This window comes from Ovis aries, chromosome 7 (assembly GCF_016772045.2).
Source record: "Ovis aries strain OAR_USU_Benz2616 breed Rambouillet chromosome 7, ARS-UI_Ramb_v3.0, whole genome shotgun sequence".
In the NCBI taxonomy this organism is placed as follows: domain Eukaryota; kingdom Metazoa; phylum Chordata; class Mammalia; order Artiodactyla; family Bovidae; genus Ovis; species Ovis aries.
Window position 1 is genome coordinate 9,320,381 of NC_056060.1, and position 18,627 is coordinate 9,339,007.

Genomic DNA, 18,627 nt, shown 5'->3' on the forward strand with positions numbered 1-18,627 from the left:
AAATTAATGGCCATCCAACCTGCCCTAATCATACAGCCCAAATGATATTCCCCTTCTTATTTCAATTTTCTTGAGGCATGGAAAATGGGAAAGATCAGTCATTTATCTTCTAATAGCTGGATAATAGATCTATCACAATAAAACATCTGCACAAACTCAGAGGTGTGTTTTTTGCCCACAACAGTGAAGCTTTTACCAACATTAAATCAATAACTTATAAAATGGTGTCTTACCCCCACAGCTTAGCTATGAACTACCGATATATTCATTAAACATCACTTTGCAGCTAAATTAAGGAGAAGAAACTTTGTCACCAAAAAAATATAAATAAACAACTCAAATTTTCAGTAGGCACTGATCTAATTTGTTTTCCTAAGAAGCCATTTTCTATTAGAAAGTTAAATGCTACAAAAGGATTTCTTTAAAATTAACCTGAAAGGAAAAGGAAATAAATACCACTTTGCTTTTGAGATGTTCTAAATAAAAGAAAGAAGGTTCACTACAAAGCTTAAATTGCTCAATAAATATAAATTTCTACATTTTAAAGAAAAACGAGAAAGCGTTATAGATTTTAAAAAGGAATTTTACACATCAAAATGGTTTTCAGTAAAGAAGTGTTTAGGATACGTTGAATAGAGAAAATATGATGAAAATGGTAAATCTAGGAAAATACAACAAAGAAATTATATTAAAAAATATAACAGTTGACTGTATGGTCAAGCATAAATAAAAACTTTCCCTTAATTGCACTGACATGGTAGCTCTTATTATATCTTTTAAAATTTACAGATACAGACCCCATGGACTTAGCCTACTGGGCTCCTCCGTCCATAGGATTTTCCAGGCAACAGTACTGGAGAGGGTTGCCATTTCCTTCTCCAGGGGATCTTCCTGACCCAGGGATTGAACCTGGGTCTTCTAAGTTGCAGGCAGATGCTTTACCATCCGAGCCACCAGGGAAGCCCAACAGATACCTTCAGACAATAGTTATCTAAGTAATTCTAAGATGTTTTTCTAGTTATATCACCATAACTGTATTTCTAAACCCAAAGTGACTTATTTTGGAGAAAGGACTTTTCATATGACAAATATACATATTTCTCTAGTAAAAGGGAAAAACATTTCTATTTTAACAGGCCTTTTATTTCTACCTTTTCTTAAAGTCAGAAGGACACAACTAATTTTGAAATCTCAATTTCAAGAAAATCTTCCTTTAGACTAAAAGAAGCAACAGAAGGTAGATCTCAAAATCAACAGATATTAAGTTCTTAAATATATTAACACCTTTCAAAATTATATTTATCAGCAGCAAGAGCAATGTCATCATCATTATCATCATGATCCCCAAAAGCTCCTGCTGACAGCAAATAAACTCCTTTTAAAATGTGGAAATAAATTAAATTTGGATCATTTAGTGAGGAAATTTTTAACAAAAATGATTTAGGTTTTTTATTTTAAATATTAATGGTCACACTATTAATTAGTGGGGAAGAAATATAGCTATATCACTTCAATATATCTGGCAAGAAAAAGTAATAATAAAGATAAGGTCCATAAATATCTATATAGATATCATAATGTTTTCAATCTTTTTACATCAAATTATAAGCATACAAAGGAAAAAATAATCAGAAAACATTCACAAAACATAAATACTTAAATACTGGGTAGACAACTTAAATACTGGGTAGAAAGTTAATGCTACCTGGGGAACTGTGAATCTCTCAACGCAAAGTCAGAGAAAGCAAAAAGATTAAAATCAAAGCTCTAAGCAACACTAAAATACTTTGGAATTTCCAAATTTTAATTACATGTAAGCAGAAAATAAGCTCTAAAATCAGAGAGTTATATGTCATGTATGTATCACAAACCTTACAAAGATCTATGATAGTCTGAAGCAACTGCCCAGAATAAAAGCAGACATGAGTTACAAGTGGGCATAAAAGAGAACTGAAAGCAAGCAGAGAGAAAGAGAGGAGCCTATGAGTGAAAATACTAAAAAAAAGATTCCTGGTAGATCAGAGCAGAAGATGAAAATCAAAACAATTGATGAAAATTATCCACACACAAAAAAATCCATGATGAAGCAAACAAACAACTCTCACACAACACTTCAAAATGAATTAACTTGCCTCAAAGAAGCATTTCAAGATCACGTAAATGAACAGAAACTGAAAATCACAAAACAGAAATGAACAAAAGACAAAAGGAAGAAACAGAAGTTGATTGAAACCAGAAAAGAACCAGACACCTTAATTAAACTGCAAAATGCCCCTGGCAGAAAATAGTTGAATAAAAATTTAGGAAGGGGCATTTAATTAAAGTACAAAAAGAACCAAGAGAAAGAAAGCGAGTTAAAGAAGTAAAGGCAGCAAAGAAGATCCAGCTTAGAGAAAACTGAACTCTCTGAAGAAGAAAAGCTAACAGCTGAACAGAAGCAATATTTAAAACTTAACAACAACAACAACACTTTGCCAGAAATAACATAAATTCTAAATCTATCTTGTAAAAAGCCTCACTGGGTACCAGGAAAAAAACTGACCTTGACACACCAGAGAAAACTAAAAGTTAGAAAAAAAATCCTCAGGGTCAGCATCTTGCTTAATACACACACATGACAGGCATTTCCTTTAAACTGAAACAAGGTAAGGATGCTCACCATCTCCACCACTACTGAACACGGTACTAAAGTTATACACCAATATAATTAATTATGACAAGAAAAATTGGAGTCATAAGTATCAGAAAAGAGAAAGTAAAGTTATCTCTATTTGCAAATGATATGATTTATTTTCTGGAATGAAACAATGGAGGTTGAAAGATGAAACTAAATCAAACAATAAAAGAATTCAGTAAAGAAGCAAAATATAAAATCACCATACAGAAAATCAATAGCTTTCTTCCATACCAATGTAACAAGTTCAACCCTACATTGTTAATGTAATTTCGATTTACAACAGCATTCAAGGAAGTAAGGCTAATGATAAACGTAATTCTAAACCAACATTTAACTCAATTAGTAGTCCCCATCTCACTACTCTTCACAGAGTACAAGCTGGCAATTCCGAAACAATACTTTATCTGCATTCCAGGACTGAGTAAGTAAGTGTAGTGGATAATGTAAGTCACACTTCTTAATGTTGGAAAAGGAAGCTGCAAATATTGACATGAAAAGGTAGGACACTGGAAAACCGTGTGCTTCTGCTCTGGAATTACAGAATTCAGTATAAACTGAATTCAGAGAACGGAAATTTGCTTTTCTTTTCTATCATATTTCATATGGATAGAAGTTTCTATCCATATGAATCCTGTTCATATGGATAGAAAATAGATGTAGGTTCTTTTCTAATTTTTTAAAAATAAACATATCCTATATATACTTTAGGACAGGCAGTACCTCACAAATGACAAGACAGTCAAAGCTCCCCCAAAGGACCTATCTACCTATGACTGGAGCATGACACACACCATTTGGGAAGTAAAACATCGAAAATAATAGTAAATACCTAATTACCTGCACCAAGAATATAGCAAATTAATTCTCACAATTATTCAACACATATTAAATATCTACTATTAATGAGTACAATATTTTTTCTATTGTATTTTAGAAATAAATACAAAATACAGGGTCAGAACCCAAGAACAGACATTCTAAATTTACAAAGAAAGTGTATTCTTTATATTCCTTTTTGAGTCGTTTCTTATTAATCTCCTTTTATGGTGTCAAGCACTGCACTAAGGATTTTATATACAATAACTTTCTCAACACAAACAAAAACTTTATAGATTGGAAATTATAAGGCCTAAAAATTTGGAAGCTGAAATTTATGAAGGCTTGCTGCTGCTAAGTCACTTCAGTCGTGTCCGACTCTGTGCGACCCCATAGACGGTAGCCCAACAGGCTCCCCCGTCTCTGGGATTCTCAAGGCAAGAACACTGGAGTGGGTTGCCATTTCCTTCTCCAATCCATGAAAGTGAAAAGTGAAAGTGAAGTTGCTCAGTCGTGTCCGACTCTCTGTGACCCCATGGACTGCAGCCTACCAGGCTCCTCTGCCCATGGGATTTCCCAGGCAGGAGTACTGGAGTGGGGTGCCACTGCCTTTTCTGTATGAAGGCTTAATACACAGCTATTATTCAGTTGCTTAAGTCGTGTCCGACGCTTTTGGGACTCCGTGGACTGCAGCCTGCCAGGCTCCTCTATCCATGGGATTTCCCAGGCAACAATACTGCAGTACATTGTTATTTCCTTCTCCAGAAGAGAAAGGGATGTTCTCTGCTTCTCTAGGGGAACTTCCCGACCCCGGGATTAAACCGCCTTTCCTGCATTGCAAGTGGATTCATCACCTCTGAGCCACCAGGAAAGCCCCTAATACATAGCTAATAAGTGGTAAAACTTCACGCTCTAATACAATTCTGTTTAATTCCAAAGAAGGTAGTTGTTACCCGTGGCATGCTACATCTTGTCTGAGAAGACATGCACATATTATATACGGGGATTTCATTTGTAGGCCAAGAAACTAATTTCATTAGCTTATTATGTAGCAGAAATCATGGCAAACTACCTTAAAATAAAGGAGCTGTTTCTTACAGATCTTAGTATTCTTCATAGTCCTTGGTAAATGTGTTCAAGACAGAAGAAACTAAATGTTTTTCTTTTTATTATTACTAAAATCAAGTTATCCACAATATCAATAATATTGATTTTGTATTTGGGTCTGGAAAGATATAACAAGTGTGCCATACAAAAGACAAAAAGGAATCAAATTTCTTTTCTCTGTCTTCATTATGCCAACCACTACAGAAGAAATAAAGATTTCTGCTACATTATTGACTAAAAGAAATTTGCTGTCTAGTCTCCAAGTACAGTCTCAGGCACACACAGTATTTTCAAAAATACATAGTGAAAAAGATCACTGAAAGAGTTATCATACACAACATATACACTGGATTTTTTAAAAAAAGTAATGAAGGGGGAATAACAAACAAAAAAAGACATGAGACATAGAAAAACATAATGGCAGCTATAAATTAACTATATTATAGTAAGAATTAATGTCAATGGATTAAAGCATCTAAACAAAAAGCATATGTAGTCAGACCAGAGTAAATATCAAGATCCAACTTTATACAGACCTTAGGAGACACACATTAGATTAAAAAATACCAACAGGTTGAGAGTAAAAAGAAGGAAAAAGATATATTATGCAAACAGCAATTGTAAGAAAGTTGTACTGAAACAGGACAAAGTAGAATTTTAAAATTGTTCATGAGAGATTGAGACATTTTATAACGACAAAAGGAAGGTAAAAACAAGTAAAAGTATACTCTGCTTATTTAACTTATATGCCAAGTACATCATGAGAAAAGCTGGGCTGGAGGAAGCACAAGCTGGAATCAAGATTGCCGGGAGAAATATCAATAAACCTCAGATATGCAGATGATACCACTCTTATGGCAGAAACTGAAGAGGAATTAAAGAGCCTCTTGATGAAAGTGAAAGAGGAGAGGGAAAAAGTTGGCTTAAAGCTCAACATTCAGAAAACAAAGATCATGGCATCTGGTCCCATCACTTCATGGCAAATAGATGGAGAAACAGTGGAAACAGTGTCAGGCTTTATTTTTCTGGGCCCCAAATCACTTCAGATGGTAGCTGCAGGCATGAAATTAAAAGATGCTTACTCCTTGGAAGAAAAGTTATGACCAACATAGACAGCACATTAAAAAGCAGAGACATTGTCAACAAAGGTCTGTCTAGTCAAGGCTATGGTTTCTCCTGTGGTCATGTATGGATGTGAGAGTTGGACTATAAAGAAAGCTGAGCGCTGAAGAAGTGATGCTTTTGAACTGTGGTCTTGGAGAAGACTCTTGAGAGTCCCATGGACTGCAAGGAGACCCAGCCAGTCCATCCTAAAGGAGATTAGTCCTGGGTGTTCACTGGAAGGACTGATGTTGAAGCTGAAACTCCAATACTTTGGCCACCTCATGCGAAGAGTTGACTCATTAGAAAAGACCCTGATGCTGGGAAAGATTGAGGGCAAGAGGAGAAGGGGATGACAGAGGATGAGATAGTTGGATGGCATCACCGACTCATGGGTTTGGGTATACTCCAGAAGTTGGTGGTGGACAGTGAGGCCTGGCATGCTGCGTTTCATGGGGTCACAAAGAGTCAGATACAACTGAGCAACTGAACTGAACTGATGCACCAAATATCAGAGTTCCTAAATATACAAAGTAAGCAGGGACAGAACTGACAGCTCTATAGTTAACAGTAGACTTCAATATTCCACTTTTAATGAGCCACAAGAAGGAAGATCAACAAAGAACAGAAGACCTGAACAACACTATAAACCAATCAGACCCAAAAGACATCTACAGAACACGAGGCCAGCAGAGTATACATTCCTCTCAAATACATACTGGCATTCTCCAGGACAGACCGTATACTAAGCCATATATTAACAGCTACAGTCTGGCTTCGCTGGTGGCTCAGATGGTAAAGAATCTGCCTGCAGTACAGGAGACTTGGGTTCGATCACTGGGTCGCGAAGATCCCCTGGAGAAGGTCATGGCAACCCACTCCAGTATTCTTGCCTGGAGAATTCCATGAGCAGAGGAGCCTGGCAGGCTCCAGTCCACGGGGTTGCAAAGAGTCAGGCACGGCTGAGCGACTGAGCACAATACAAGGCTGCTGCTGCTGCTGCTGCTAAGTCGCTTCAGTCATGTCTGACTCTGTGTGACCCCACAGACGGCAGCCCACCAGGCTCCCCCATCCCTGGGATTCTCCAGGCAAGAACACTGGAGTCGGTTGCCATTTCCTTCTCCAATGCATGAAAGTGAAAAGTGAAAGTGAAGTCGCTCAGTCATGTCTGACGAGGCTAGTGGCTGCTATGTTGGCTTCTATAAACAGATATGCATGCAACTGGGTGATATCTTCCTAAAATGAACTGGAATCCTTTTTATGAATAGTTTTGAGCCATACCTGTGGGTGCAGAGATACCACCAAAAGATACCGTTACACCAGCTCCTCCAGAGGTCTGCTCATAGATCCCATGCATTGCCATTATTTCTAGATCTCATTATCATATCACTATACATAAAGAATAGGACTGGGATAGGAAGGAGGAAGAGACATGTACATTCCCAAAAGATGAGGAATTTGCTCAGTAAGATCATTCTAACCAGCCAATAAAACAGTGTTACACATATGAAAACATTTTAGTATCCAAGAAAAAAAATAATACATTTATAATACTAAAACACACTCCTCTATTTTTCATTATCTCTTTAACACTGAATACATTATAAAACAATTATGTTTTCAACTGATTCAGCCTTTAAAAATCCTAGTAAATCACTGTTTAAAATAAATAAAGTTGGCCTTAAAAGCAGTCAACAATTTAGCCACAGGTCAAAGAAAGAACTGTCTTTCCCCAACTTGCTCTTCTTCAGACTCTCATGAAGAAATATGTAACAAACTAAAATTTCAAATGGAACTTTTTACCTGGACATTTTTATTTTTCAAGATTTTAATGAGCTCCATTAATATTTATATAATTTCAAAATCTATTTGTTGTTGTTCTGTCGCTAAGTCATGTCTGCCTCTTTGCACTACATGGACTACAGCATGCCAGGCTTCCCGTCCTCCACTATCTCCCAGAGATTGCTCAAATTCATATCCATTGAGGTAGTGATGCTATTTAACCATCTCATCCTCTGCTACCCTCTTCTCCTTTAGCTCTCAATCTTTTCCAGCATCAGGGTGTTTTCCAATGAGTTGGCTCTTCGCATCAGGTGGTCAAAGTATTAGAGCCTCAGCTTTAGCATTGGTCCTTTTGATAAATATTCAAGGTTTATTTTCTTTAGGATTGACTGGTTTGATCTCCATGCCGTCCAGAGGACTCTCAAAAGTTCTCCAGCCCCACAGTTTCAAAGCACTAATTCTCTGGCACTCAGCCTTTTTTATGGTCCAAATCTTACATCTATAAGGACTACTGGAAAAAAAACATAGCTTTGATAATACAAACTTTTGTTAGCAAAGTGATTTTTCTACTTTTTAATACATTATCTAGGTTTGCCATAGCTTTCCTTCCAAGGAGCAAGCATCTTTTTATTCTATAAGAATTATTATATCACATATATGATAGTAAAATAATAATATAAATAAAGCACAATTTTATTGGACATGAAAAGATATTACTTACTGTGCTTTTATCCTTCAGAAGTTTTTCAATTATTTCAATTAACATTTCTTTCTGCTCTGGATCAAGGCTAAAATATAAAAAGAAAAAAATTTACATTAATTTTTTCCCTTTATTTCTAACTTTAAGTGAGGCTAATCATTTCAAGAAATGAAAAATTTTTAAAGTTGGGGGGAGAAAAAGACTTTAGATAGAATTAAACAGAAAACAAATTTAAAGTGGAATGAGTTGACTTTTCCTATTCTATCTAAAGTTGCTCATGTTAATTAAACCCAGATATCAAAACCATTAAGAAAATAGTTAAAGAACAAAACCACTTCTTAAAATGAACTTGAAAACCTTAAGAAAGTAATTAGAGTTAAACCACAAAATCTTTTTTTAACCAGGGGGAAATAACAAAATAGGAATCATTTTTGACCATGGATACCTAACTGTCAAAAAGAAACACATGGAAATTTCCAAATAAGAATTCTGTATCATTCTAGTTTACTGATGGAGACATGCATAATAAAACCTGCCATCTAAAACGAAAAAGGATAAACAAAGGCTCAGATATGTATAGAAATGACAGATGCATCGTAATAAAACAAGCTTTACACACCGAAGTAATTTCTTCCTAGCGCAGAATTCAATTGTTCATTTACTGAGAAACTAAACAATGGGCCTACAAAGAGAAGTGAGACAATATAGTACACACAGTCCCAGATATAACGTAAGACATAATGGTGATTTGGATAAAGGACTACGGGGACAGGGAACACTGACAGAGGCAGGACGGTTGTGGAGGGTTTCTTTGGGGATGCGACATCTCCGATGAATCTTGAACAGCTTTAGATCTGGAAAAAGTAGGAAATATTCTAGGCAGAGACTAAAAAAGGATCAAGAGATGGTAATGAGATAAGAAGCATTTTATGGAGAGGACTAATAGGCAGTACTGAGCCACTAGACTATAAATTCAAGTCAGAGAGAAGTAACATGGAACCCAGTGATGGGGCTTTTAAACTGTCATAGTGAGCTTTGATTGGAGAAGGAAATGGCAACCCACTCCAGTGTTCTTGCCTGCAGAATCCCAGGGACGGCAGGGCCTGGTGGGCTACCGTCTATGGGGTCGCACAGAGTCGGACACGACGGAAGTGACTTAGCAGCAGCAGCAGTGAACTTTGATCTTATTTTGTAAGTTAATAAATAGAAAGGATAAAGACTACAAAGCATGAGTTGAGTTTGACAATTAACCTAAGAAAACGAGTTTCACTTTTCCTAAACATTATATAAGTTTATTATTGACTATTATAATTATCTGATTTATAATTACCCTGGAGGAGGGCATGGCAACCCACTCCAGTATTCTAGCCTGGAGAACCCTATGGACAGAGGAGCCTGGTGGGCTACAGTCCACAGGGTCACAAAGAGTCTCACTACTGAAGTGACTAAGCACATAATTATCTGAACACTCAAAAATTTTAATTGTTTCAAATTCCAGTTCCACTCTCCCTTCTCTAATCTTTCCTAACTAAGCCCATTTCTATTTTAAGAAACCCTATATGACAATCTCTGAGCTCTACCCTATCAAAGGCACTGTCATTGTTCTTCATATATACATAAGACTTCCCTGTAGCTCAAATGGTAAAGAATCTGCCTGCCATGCAGGAAACCAGGGTTCGATTCCTGGGTTGGGAAGTTCCTCTGGAGAAGGGAATGGCAATCCACTCCAGTATTCTTGCCTGGAGAATTCCATGGACAGAAAAGCCTGGCGGGCTACAGTCCGTGGGGTCGCAAAGAGTCGGACACGACTGAGCGACTTACATACATACATAACATACACATTCATTATTTAGCAATACCTTACTCAATTACAGATTGCTTTAATTATCTGGCATATGTTTGATTATTTCCCCTCAAAATGTGATAGTACATCCTCTAATGTTTTCATACATCTTATACATACAGCACCACATCCGAAACAGAAAATGATCTTAATAAAAGCTCGTGAAATAAACAGTAGCTGAAAATAATACCAAATTATGAAAGATAATAATAAATCTTTTATATAAGCATTATATATTCTACAGAGATCAAGTTACCATATATATATGCATACATATCTATCAATATATATAATTATACCATATACAATATATATATCACATAAATATAGTATGGTGCTATATTTAAAAATCAGTATTTAAACAGCATTTAATAAAACGGCTCTGGAAAAGAAGCAAGCAAGGAAGGGAATAGCAGGACCAAAGATGGATGAAAGGGTAACAAAGTGAGCTGAGAAGATAACAAGCTTTAGACTCTACCCTCCAATAAATAAGAGGAAAAAAATCTTAATTTTCTAATAACATATATGTATGTGTAATGAGAAAAACTGTATAAATGATAATTCAATATCTGATTATTTTTCAGTTATAAAATCCATAAAATATCACTGTCCCTAACAGGCTCACAAGTAGAAACCCTGCAAAGGCTCCCAAAAATAACCAAAATAAAATAGAAGATGTATGAAGAATATTTGTGGGCCAGGGGAAAGAAACATGGTCATTGAGTTTACTCACTCAGTTTAAGGTCAGACTATTATGTGAGCGAATAAAATATGCCTCCATGGGCTTTAACATTCCATGCGACGTTAGGGATCTTTGTTATTATTTATAAAGTACCAACCTGTACAGTTTCTGTATTGCATGGGCTGCATTCTTTCTAACGTATGGTGATAAATCAGCAGAAGCTTCCTTAATCGCCAGCATCATAATAGGTACAATAATTGGCACTCTAATACTGGACAGAACTCTCAAAGCACTTGCACGAATTAGTTGATTTGGGTCCTAAAAATAGTACAAAAATATTCATCAAAATTTCAAGTTTGCAATATTTCAAACACATCATTATGACAGAGTTAACAGGTACTTATAGGATATAACACAACAATAGCAAAAAAAAAAAAAAAAAGCTACTTAATTTAAAATAAATAACCACTATATGGAAATGGCTAAGGAAAAAGAGAAATAAAACGTTTCTTTCTCTGAGTAATGTTTTAACAAGCGAAGTAATGTTTATAATTCTACTTGATCATATGTTACCAAACATGCAGGTTTTTGGAGTTTCATAATAAAATGCTGCAGGTCATTAGTTTTATCTTAAAAAAAAAGTCACACCCCCTCTTTGTATACTTTCAACAAGTTAGTGTAATGATGAAGAGTTCTTTGATGCACAATAATGATTACATTGAACATAAAGGAACGTACAAGGCAAAGCCCAGTTGATTATATAAATTATTTTCCAAGGGTATTGAATAGGCACAGTGAGAGGCCTTTTAACTCTTTCAAAACATGACTGCACTATTGAGTGGATTATTGCTCCACTTCTTTAAATGACACACCTTCAACTGTGCAGAGATGCTGCAGCTATTATTTGCCTGCTCACTCTACCATTTACCTTCAGAGCTCGCTGAAAAGTGCTTATGGACAAGAGGGCCAGATCCTGCTGCTCTTCAGCGTATCGGACCAGGTAAACATACACTAACTTCTTGATCTGTGAAAAAGAAAAAACCATTTAATCCTAGCCAGAGTGAAAACTAAACATTCAATACTGTCTATACAAAAATCCATTCTCAACTTTCCTGAACTTAGTAACAGAACCTGCTCATAGCCTACATTGTAAAATAAAGATAACATAAGATAATTAATAGAAATAGGAAAAGTTTGTGAAGTAAGGATTTCACTAATCTAATCTGTAACAGCAACATCCTATCAAGGTGTCCTTTCTCTTGAAGGGAAAAAAGTTCCTGAGCAAAACTCATACAAGAGTATTAAAACATTAACTAAACTGCAAAAGTTTTTTCAAAATGAGGGATACAAATAATATAGGGAACTTGGGTTCTGTCCACTAACCAACTACATGGTATGGGAACTTACATCTGCTCATCTGTCAAACGGTGCTGAAACACAACTCTGATTCTATGATAATATTCAGATTCCAACAGACATTACATGATATTTTCAGCTCCGGAAGAATGTGTGACAACAGCATCAATTTAATAAAAATTCCAGACGGATGGAAGTGTGTTCTGAAAACTGTTTTCAAAGGCAATTAAATCACTAAATTTATAACAAAATTACGATGAGCAGAAAAATTAACCGAAAATTGAAATCTGAGCTGAAATTCATCCACTGCTTCCTTATGACACTACTCTCAGCTTGTATCTCCCTTTCCAAATATCTTCAGATACCACTGCCTGATTAATTTTCTGATTTATTTCCATAGGACATATCTAAAGGTTTATGGAATGTTCAAAGAGCATGGGAAAGAAGGGGAAGAAACAGCTGGAATCAATGCTGAAAAGGAAAACTGCTATACTGGGCCATGTTTTACATCCCAGGAACCAATGTGGACTTCTTTAGGGACAACTGCCAGGGCCTCCCTGGTGGCTCAGATGGTGAAGAATCCACCTGCAATGCGGGAGACCTGAGTTGGATTCCTGGGTTGGAAAGATCCCCTGGAGGAGGTAATGGCAACCCACTCTAGTATTCTTGCCTGGAGAATCCCATGGACAGAGGAGTCTGGCGGGCTGTATCGTCCATGGGTTCGCAGAGTAGGACGCGACTGAGCAACTAAGCGCAGCGCGGCCGTGGCCTTCTCTCCCTTATGCTTCAACTACTCTTGACACAGACAGCAGTGTTCTGAGTTCCTTCACCATCCTGTTTGTTCCCTTCTGAATTCACCCCAGTTTCCTATATTCTTTTCAGTGTGGCACTCCAAGCTACAAATGAAGTCTAAGCAAGACAAACTAGTTGCAATTTTGTTCCAGATGAGGTGCTTCTACTGAGACAACTAATTCTTGATTAAAACCATATACTTTTTCCAAACGTACTACTGACTAAAGCAATCCACACTTGCATAATTGGCCTAGTGAGGTCTTTTAAAAGGAGGACAGTATCTTACACATACCTATAGAAATTTTCAACAACTTAAATTCAATCCATCATGGCACCGTCCTCAGATAACTTTAGCTCTTAATCTACAATCCAACCTATTTTGCTATTCTTCACAATTTCAGGAACAAGAGTGAAAACTTGATGAACACACTTTCTACATCTTTATCATTACTAATAAAAATGCTAAACACACCATTTCAAGGTAATATCAATTTGTCTGTACTATACTGACAGGGTTATAGGTGAAATTAACAAAAAACATATTTCCCGTTACTCTTCAGTGTTGAATAGACACCCAGAATCTTAAAAACGAAACCTAATATATAATACAGCCTATACTGTACATAAAACCTACTCAATACAGCCCATAATCTTCCCTTTCCTGCAATCAGAAATAGTCCTCAAATATAACTTGATTTTCTGTCTCAATCTCCACTTAGCTTATCATCCTTTTTTCTCTCAAGTTCTACTAATCAAAATCTTCCATAAAAGCAAACATTAAACAATAAAATTCCCACTAGTAGGGGAACAGTAAAACAAATTATGGTATATCCACATAACATTGCATTATGTGGCCATTATATGTAATTAGGTGAATCTATATTTGACATTGAAAATATGTCCTTGTAAAAATTTTTAGGGACGTGAAACAATATGCATTTTATGATCTCACTTCTGTATTAACAGAAAGTATACACGCATATGCTGTGTTTTATCAGTCTTAGGGTACACCATCAATTTGTCAGATGTACCAGAATTTCATGGACCACAAGAAAGGTACAAAACCTCTGCCAATTTTAAGTCATCCTCAACTGTAAGGATAAGTCCCAACTGCATAAACTTTAAAATAGAAAACACATGTCTTAGACCAGACATAATATGGTAATAATAGCAAATAGTTATATACTTAACTATGTGTCAGGCACAGTTCTAAATGTTTTATTTAGATTAATTAATTTTATATTCACAATTCAATGAATAGACATTATCATTTCTATTTTACAGGTGAAGCAACTGAAGCACAGAGAAGCTAAGTAACTTGAGCAACATGGAAATCTATTAAACAAAGAACCAAGATTCAAAGCAGTTGAGCATAAAAGTTAAAAAACATTACACAGTAAAGTGTTAACAGTGACTGTCTTTGGGTAATGGTATTAACCAGTGACCTTCACTCTTTACATCTTTCTATATTATTTAATTTTTTCACAATGAATATTAAGTTTATACTCATAAACCAAGAGACATTTTCACTTCAGGGGTGATCTCATCTTTCCAGACAACCTCCAACCCCAAAATAACAGTACTTTCTCGGATTTTAAAAGTATCTGAAGTGTTCATTATAAACAATCTGAAACAACGTAGCTTTTTAAGTTCCCACACTCCTTTTAAGATGGCTTTTTCTATAGCATTGGCAACGTGCAGCCACCAGAACTATTTCAAATGAGTTCAACAGACAAAAACTCAGCTAAATCAACAAGTTTTTGCAAGTCAACCGAACTGTGACAGCCCCTTGCTGTTGAACATTAGCCAATCAGGAACAAATTCACTCCAAAAAAAAAACCACACCCTGGCGTGTCAATCAATCAAAAGCAGATCTCACCCAAATGCCCACTCATCCACAGATGATACCAACCCACTCAGGCCCCTTCAAGTCCATGAAACCTTCAAATGATCATTGAATAATGTGATCTCACATAAGAATACAAAAAATGGGTTCCAAAATTAAGTGATAACTAGTATACAAGATGGTAATCAAATGATCCAAATATACCCAATGCTTTAGATTATATTTAAATGGATATATAAAATCTTTAAATTCTTAAATCCCAGTTTAAGAAGTACTTATCATTTTCTCCCCAACCAGATTTTAAAGTTCCTAAGATTACAACAGCACCAAAAAGGAGCCAACATTTGCTGGTTGACTGATCTGGACCAATTTAAACATATCAAATCAACACAAGATTTTAAAGATATTTTTCAAATCCACCTTGGAATGAAAGTGAGGTTATTTAGTACAGGCACGATAGCCTGGCACACAGTAGGAGCCCAGTAATAATCAGCCAAATGAAACATCACAGCCCAATGAGAGACGGGGGCAGGGGGGGGGGACATTTCCTATTAGATTGCTATATCTAACTTACCACCAATTGTTATAATTCATGAAACAGATGTTTAAAAGGACATCAACACACTGTTAGTAAACAACAGGTATTAAGAAGATTGTCTCCAAAGTCTTTAACTTGTGGGTTTTTTAAAGAAAAGTAATCATTTAAAATACTCTTTCTCTTCACCAGTTATATTCAGATCTCAGTCTACAGTTCTCAGCAAAGCGTGGAAACAAGAATGGGTTGGGTCCACACCCACCTCTTCATCTTCTTGGGATTTATTTCTCAGCAACATCTTTTATTTACCTAACTGTAAGCCAGCTCTTAAAGCTGAATTATGAACTCCAAAATATATCTAGTATATATACTGGCAACACTGAAACGTTCAAACCACAGCTGAGCTAGCAGGCATTGCTATAATTACTCACCATTGGAGAAGGATTTTTATGACTGTTATAGCAAAAAGCATAACAATATTAAATCACAGAAGGTTGCAAAACACTAAATTTGTTCAAGTTCTGTTATAAGAATCAATCAATATTGACCACAAGAGGCCTATGTACTGACTGGCTGCAGGTGTGCAGAGAAAGCCTACTTTCCCTGAAACCATTCTGTGACCAGAAATGGGAGTACTTAAAGCTTCGTGACTAAACCATTCTCTGATCAGTTACTTTCATTCAATGTTACAATACTCCTTGCTGTAAAGCTAATCACAGCAGAGCCCCAGTAGGCTGGAAGGACACAGGCAGATCTGTTTAATTAGCTTATCAATACTAGTGCATCAAACTTCATGAGTTATTGACTAAACCTTTGATTATTTTTGTACTATAACCACTGATTGCTTACTAGGTCACTTTTGGTATCATTTGACATCGAATGGCTTATGACGTACAGCTCAACTGTGTGTCTAAGGCAGCATGTACTTGTAAAAATGAAATTTTGTACTTGACAGCAATGAAATATCCATTTTCTGAACATAAATTTTAAGCAGCTTAGGTCAGTTTTTCCACATTAGAGGATTAAGCCTGTTTCCAAAAACTAACAGCATTTTAAGAGCAAAACAAACCTAGAACAAACAGATCAATACAGTAGTGCCCCTCTATCTGTGAGGGGTACGTTCCAAGACCCCCAGTAGATGCCTGGAACTATAGATAGTACTAAATTCCATACATACTATGTTTCTTCCTACACACACATACTTATAACAAAGTTTAATTTATAAATTAGCCACAGTATGAGGCTATCAATAACTAATAATAAAGGGAACAGCCATAACAATATATTGTAATGGAAGTTGTGTGAATCTGATCCCTCTCACTTACTGGACTGCACCTATCCTTCTCCTTTTTGTGGTGATGGGAGATGAGGAAATAACTATGTGTAAGATGAAGTCAGGTGAATGAAGCTAGCACTGTGATACAGGGTCAGGCTGCTACTGACCTTCTGATGTTACAGCAGAAAGAGGATCATCCGCTATGGGTGATCCTGGGGTCACCGAGCACGACAATGTTGGTGGTTAGATGTCAGGAGCAGGTGTCATCAATGGTTGGGGACCCCAGAGAGAATGGCACAAAATTTCATCCTACTATGTGTTACAGTGAGCAGTTTAAAACTTATGAACTGTTTATTTCTAGAATTTTCCATTTAATATTTTTGGACTGCAGCTAACCATGGGTAACTGAAATCATGGAAAGTGAAATCATGGGGGAGAGGCAGAATTATATTTATAGGGACATTTGTTACAAATATTAGACAGCATATCAGAATCTGATTGTAAAGGGTAAAAATGAATAGAAAAGTTCTACTATTGATAACTGAACATTACAAACAGCTAACAGTACAGAATTTTCTATTTAAAACAAGAAGCCTGGAAGTCCAGAAGGAACTAGTTACAGCATAACTTATTACCAATATCTAAGGACTTGGTCATTTCTAGCCATATCTAAAACATAAAAAATTTATATACCCAAATGGGCCCAAGACCTAAACAGACACTTCTCCAAAGAAGACATACAGCTGGTCAACGGGCGCACAGAAGAGTGTTCAACATCACTAAACATTAGAGAAATGAAAATCAAAACTACAATGAGGTATTACCTCACTCTGATCGGAGTAGCCATCACTTAACAAAAAAATCTGCAAATAACAAATGCTGGAGAGTATATGGAGGAAAGGGAACCCTCTTACACTGCTGGTGGGAATGTAAATTGGTGCAACCACTATGGAAAACAGTACAAAGGTTCCTCAAAACACTAAAAAACAGTTGCCATATTACGAAGAAATCGCACTCCCAGGCGTATACCCAGACAAAACTGTCATTTGAAAAGATACACGCATCCCTATGTTTTCAGTAGCACGATTCCCAATAGCCAAAACATGGAAACCACCTAAATGTCCATCAACAAATGAATGAACAAACAAGATGTGGTACATATATACAATGGAATACTTGTTGCTGTTCAGCTGCTAAGTTGTGTCCAACTCTTTGCGACCCCATGGACTGCAGCACTCCAGGCTTCCCTGTCTTTCACTATCTCCAGAGTGTGCTCAGATTCATGTCCATTGAGTCAGTGATGCTATCTAACAATCTCATCCTCTGCTGCCCTCTTCTTTTGCCTTCAATCTTTCCCAGCTATAGGGGTCTTTTCCAATGAGTCAGCTCTGTGCATCACGTGGCCAAAGTACTGGGGCTTCAGCCTCAGCATCAGTCCTTCCAATGAATATTCAGGGTTGATTTCCTTTAGGATGGACTGGTTTGATCTCCTTCCTGTCCAAGGGACTCTCAAGAATCTTCACCAGCACCACAGTTCAAAAACATCAATTCTTCAGGGTTCCACCTTCTTCATGGTCAAACTCTCACACCGATACATAACTACTGGAAAAACAACAGCTATGACTATACGGACCTTTGTCAGCAAATGATGTCTCTGCTTTTTAATATGCTGTCTCGGTTTATCAGAACTTTCCTTACAAAGAGCAAGCATCTTTTAATATTGTCCCTGCATTCACCATCCAGTGAATCCACCATCACCAGTAATTTGGGGAGTCCAAGAAAATAAAATCTGTCACTGCTTTCACAATGGAATACTACTCCTTAAGTATCAGATAATTCCTAAGAATGAGATAATACCATTTACTGATTCAATGGACATGAACTTTCAGCGAACTCCAGCAGATGGTGAAGGACAGGGAGGCCTGACTTGCTGTAGTTCGTGCAGCTGCAGAGAGTAAGACACAACTTAGCAACTGAACGATGACAACAGCAGCATTCACAGCAACATGGACGGACCTGGCAATCATCACACTCAGTGGAGCAAGTCAGAAAAAAGACCGATATCGTATGATATCACTTATGTGTGCAATCTAAAATGGGACACAAATGACTCA

At 36.6% G+C, this 18,627-nt stretch overlaps 1 protein-coding gene across 1 annotated transcript in view; it reads right to left on the minus strand.

Moving 5' to 3' along the window:
* Positions 1-18,627, minus strand: part of AP3B1 (adaptor related protein complex 3 subunit beta 1) — a 239,204-nt gene that overhangs the window by 172,996 nt on the left and 47,581 nt on the right. The window contains exons 4-6 of the mRNA XM_027971481.2: positions 11,637-11,732; positions 10,866-11,026; positions 8,205-8,271 (exon numbers count right to left, since the gene is read on the minus strand). Coding sequence (XP_027827282.2) covers positions 8,205-8,271; positions 10,866-11,026; positions 11,637-11,732 — 324 coding nt within the window. The remainder of the gene's footprint in view (positions 1-8,204; positions 8,272-10,865; positions 11,027-11,636; positions 11,733-18,627) is intronic.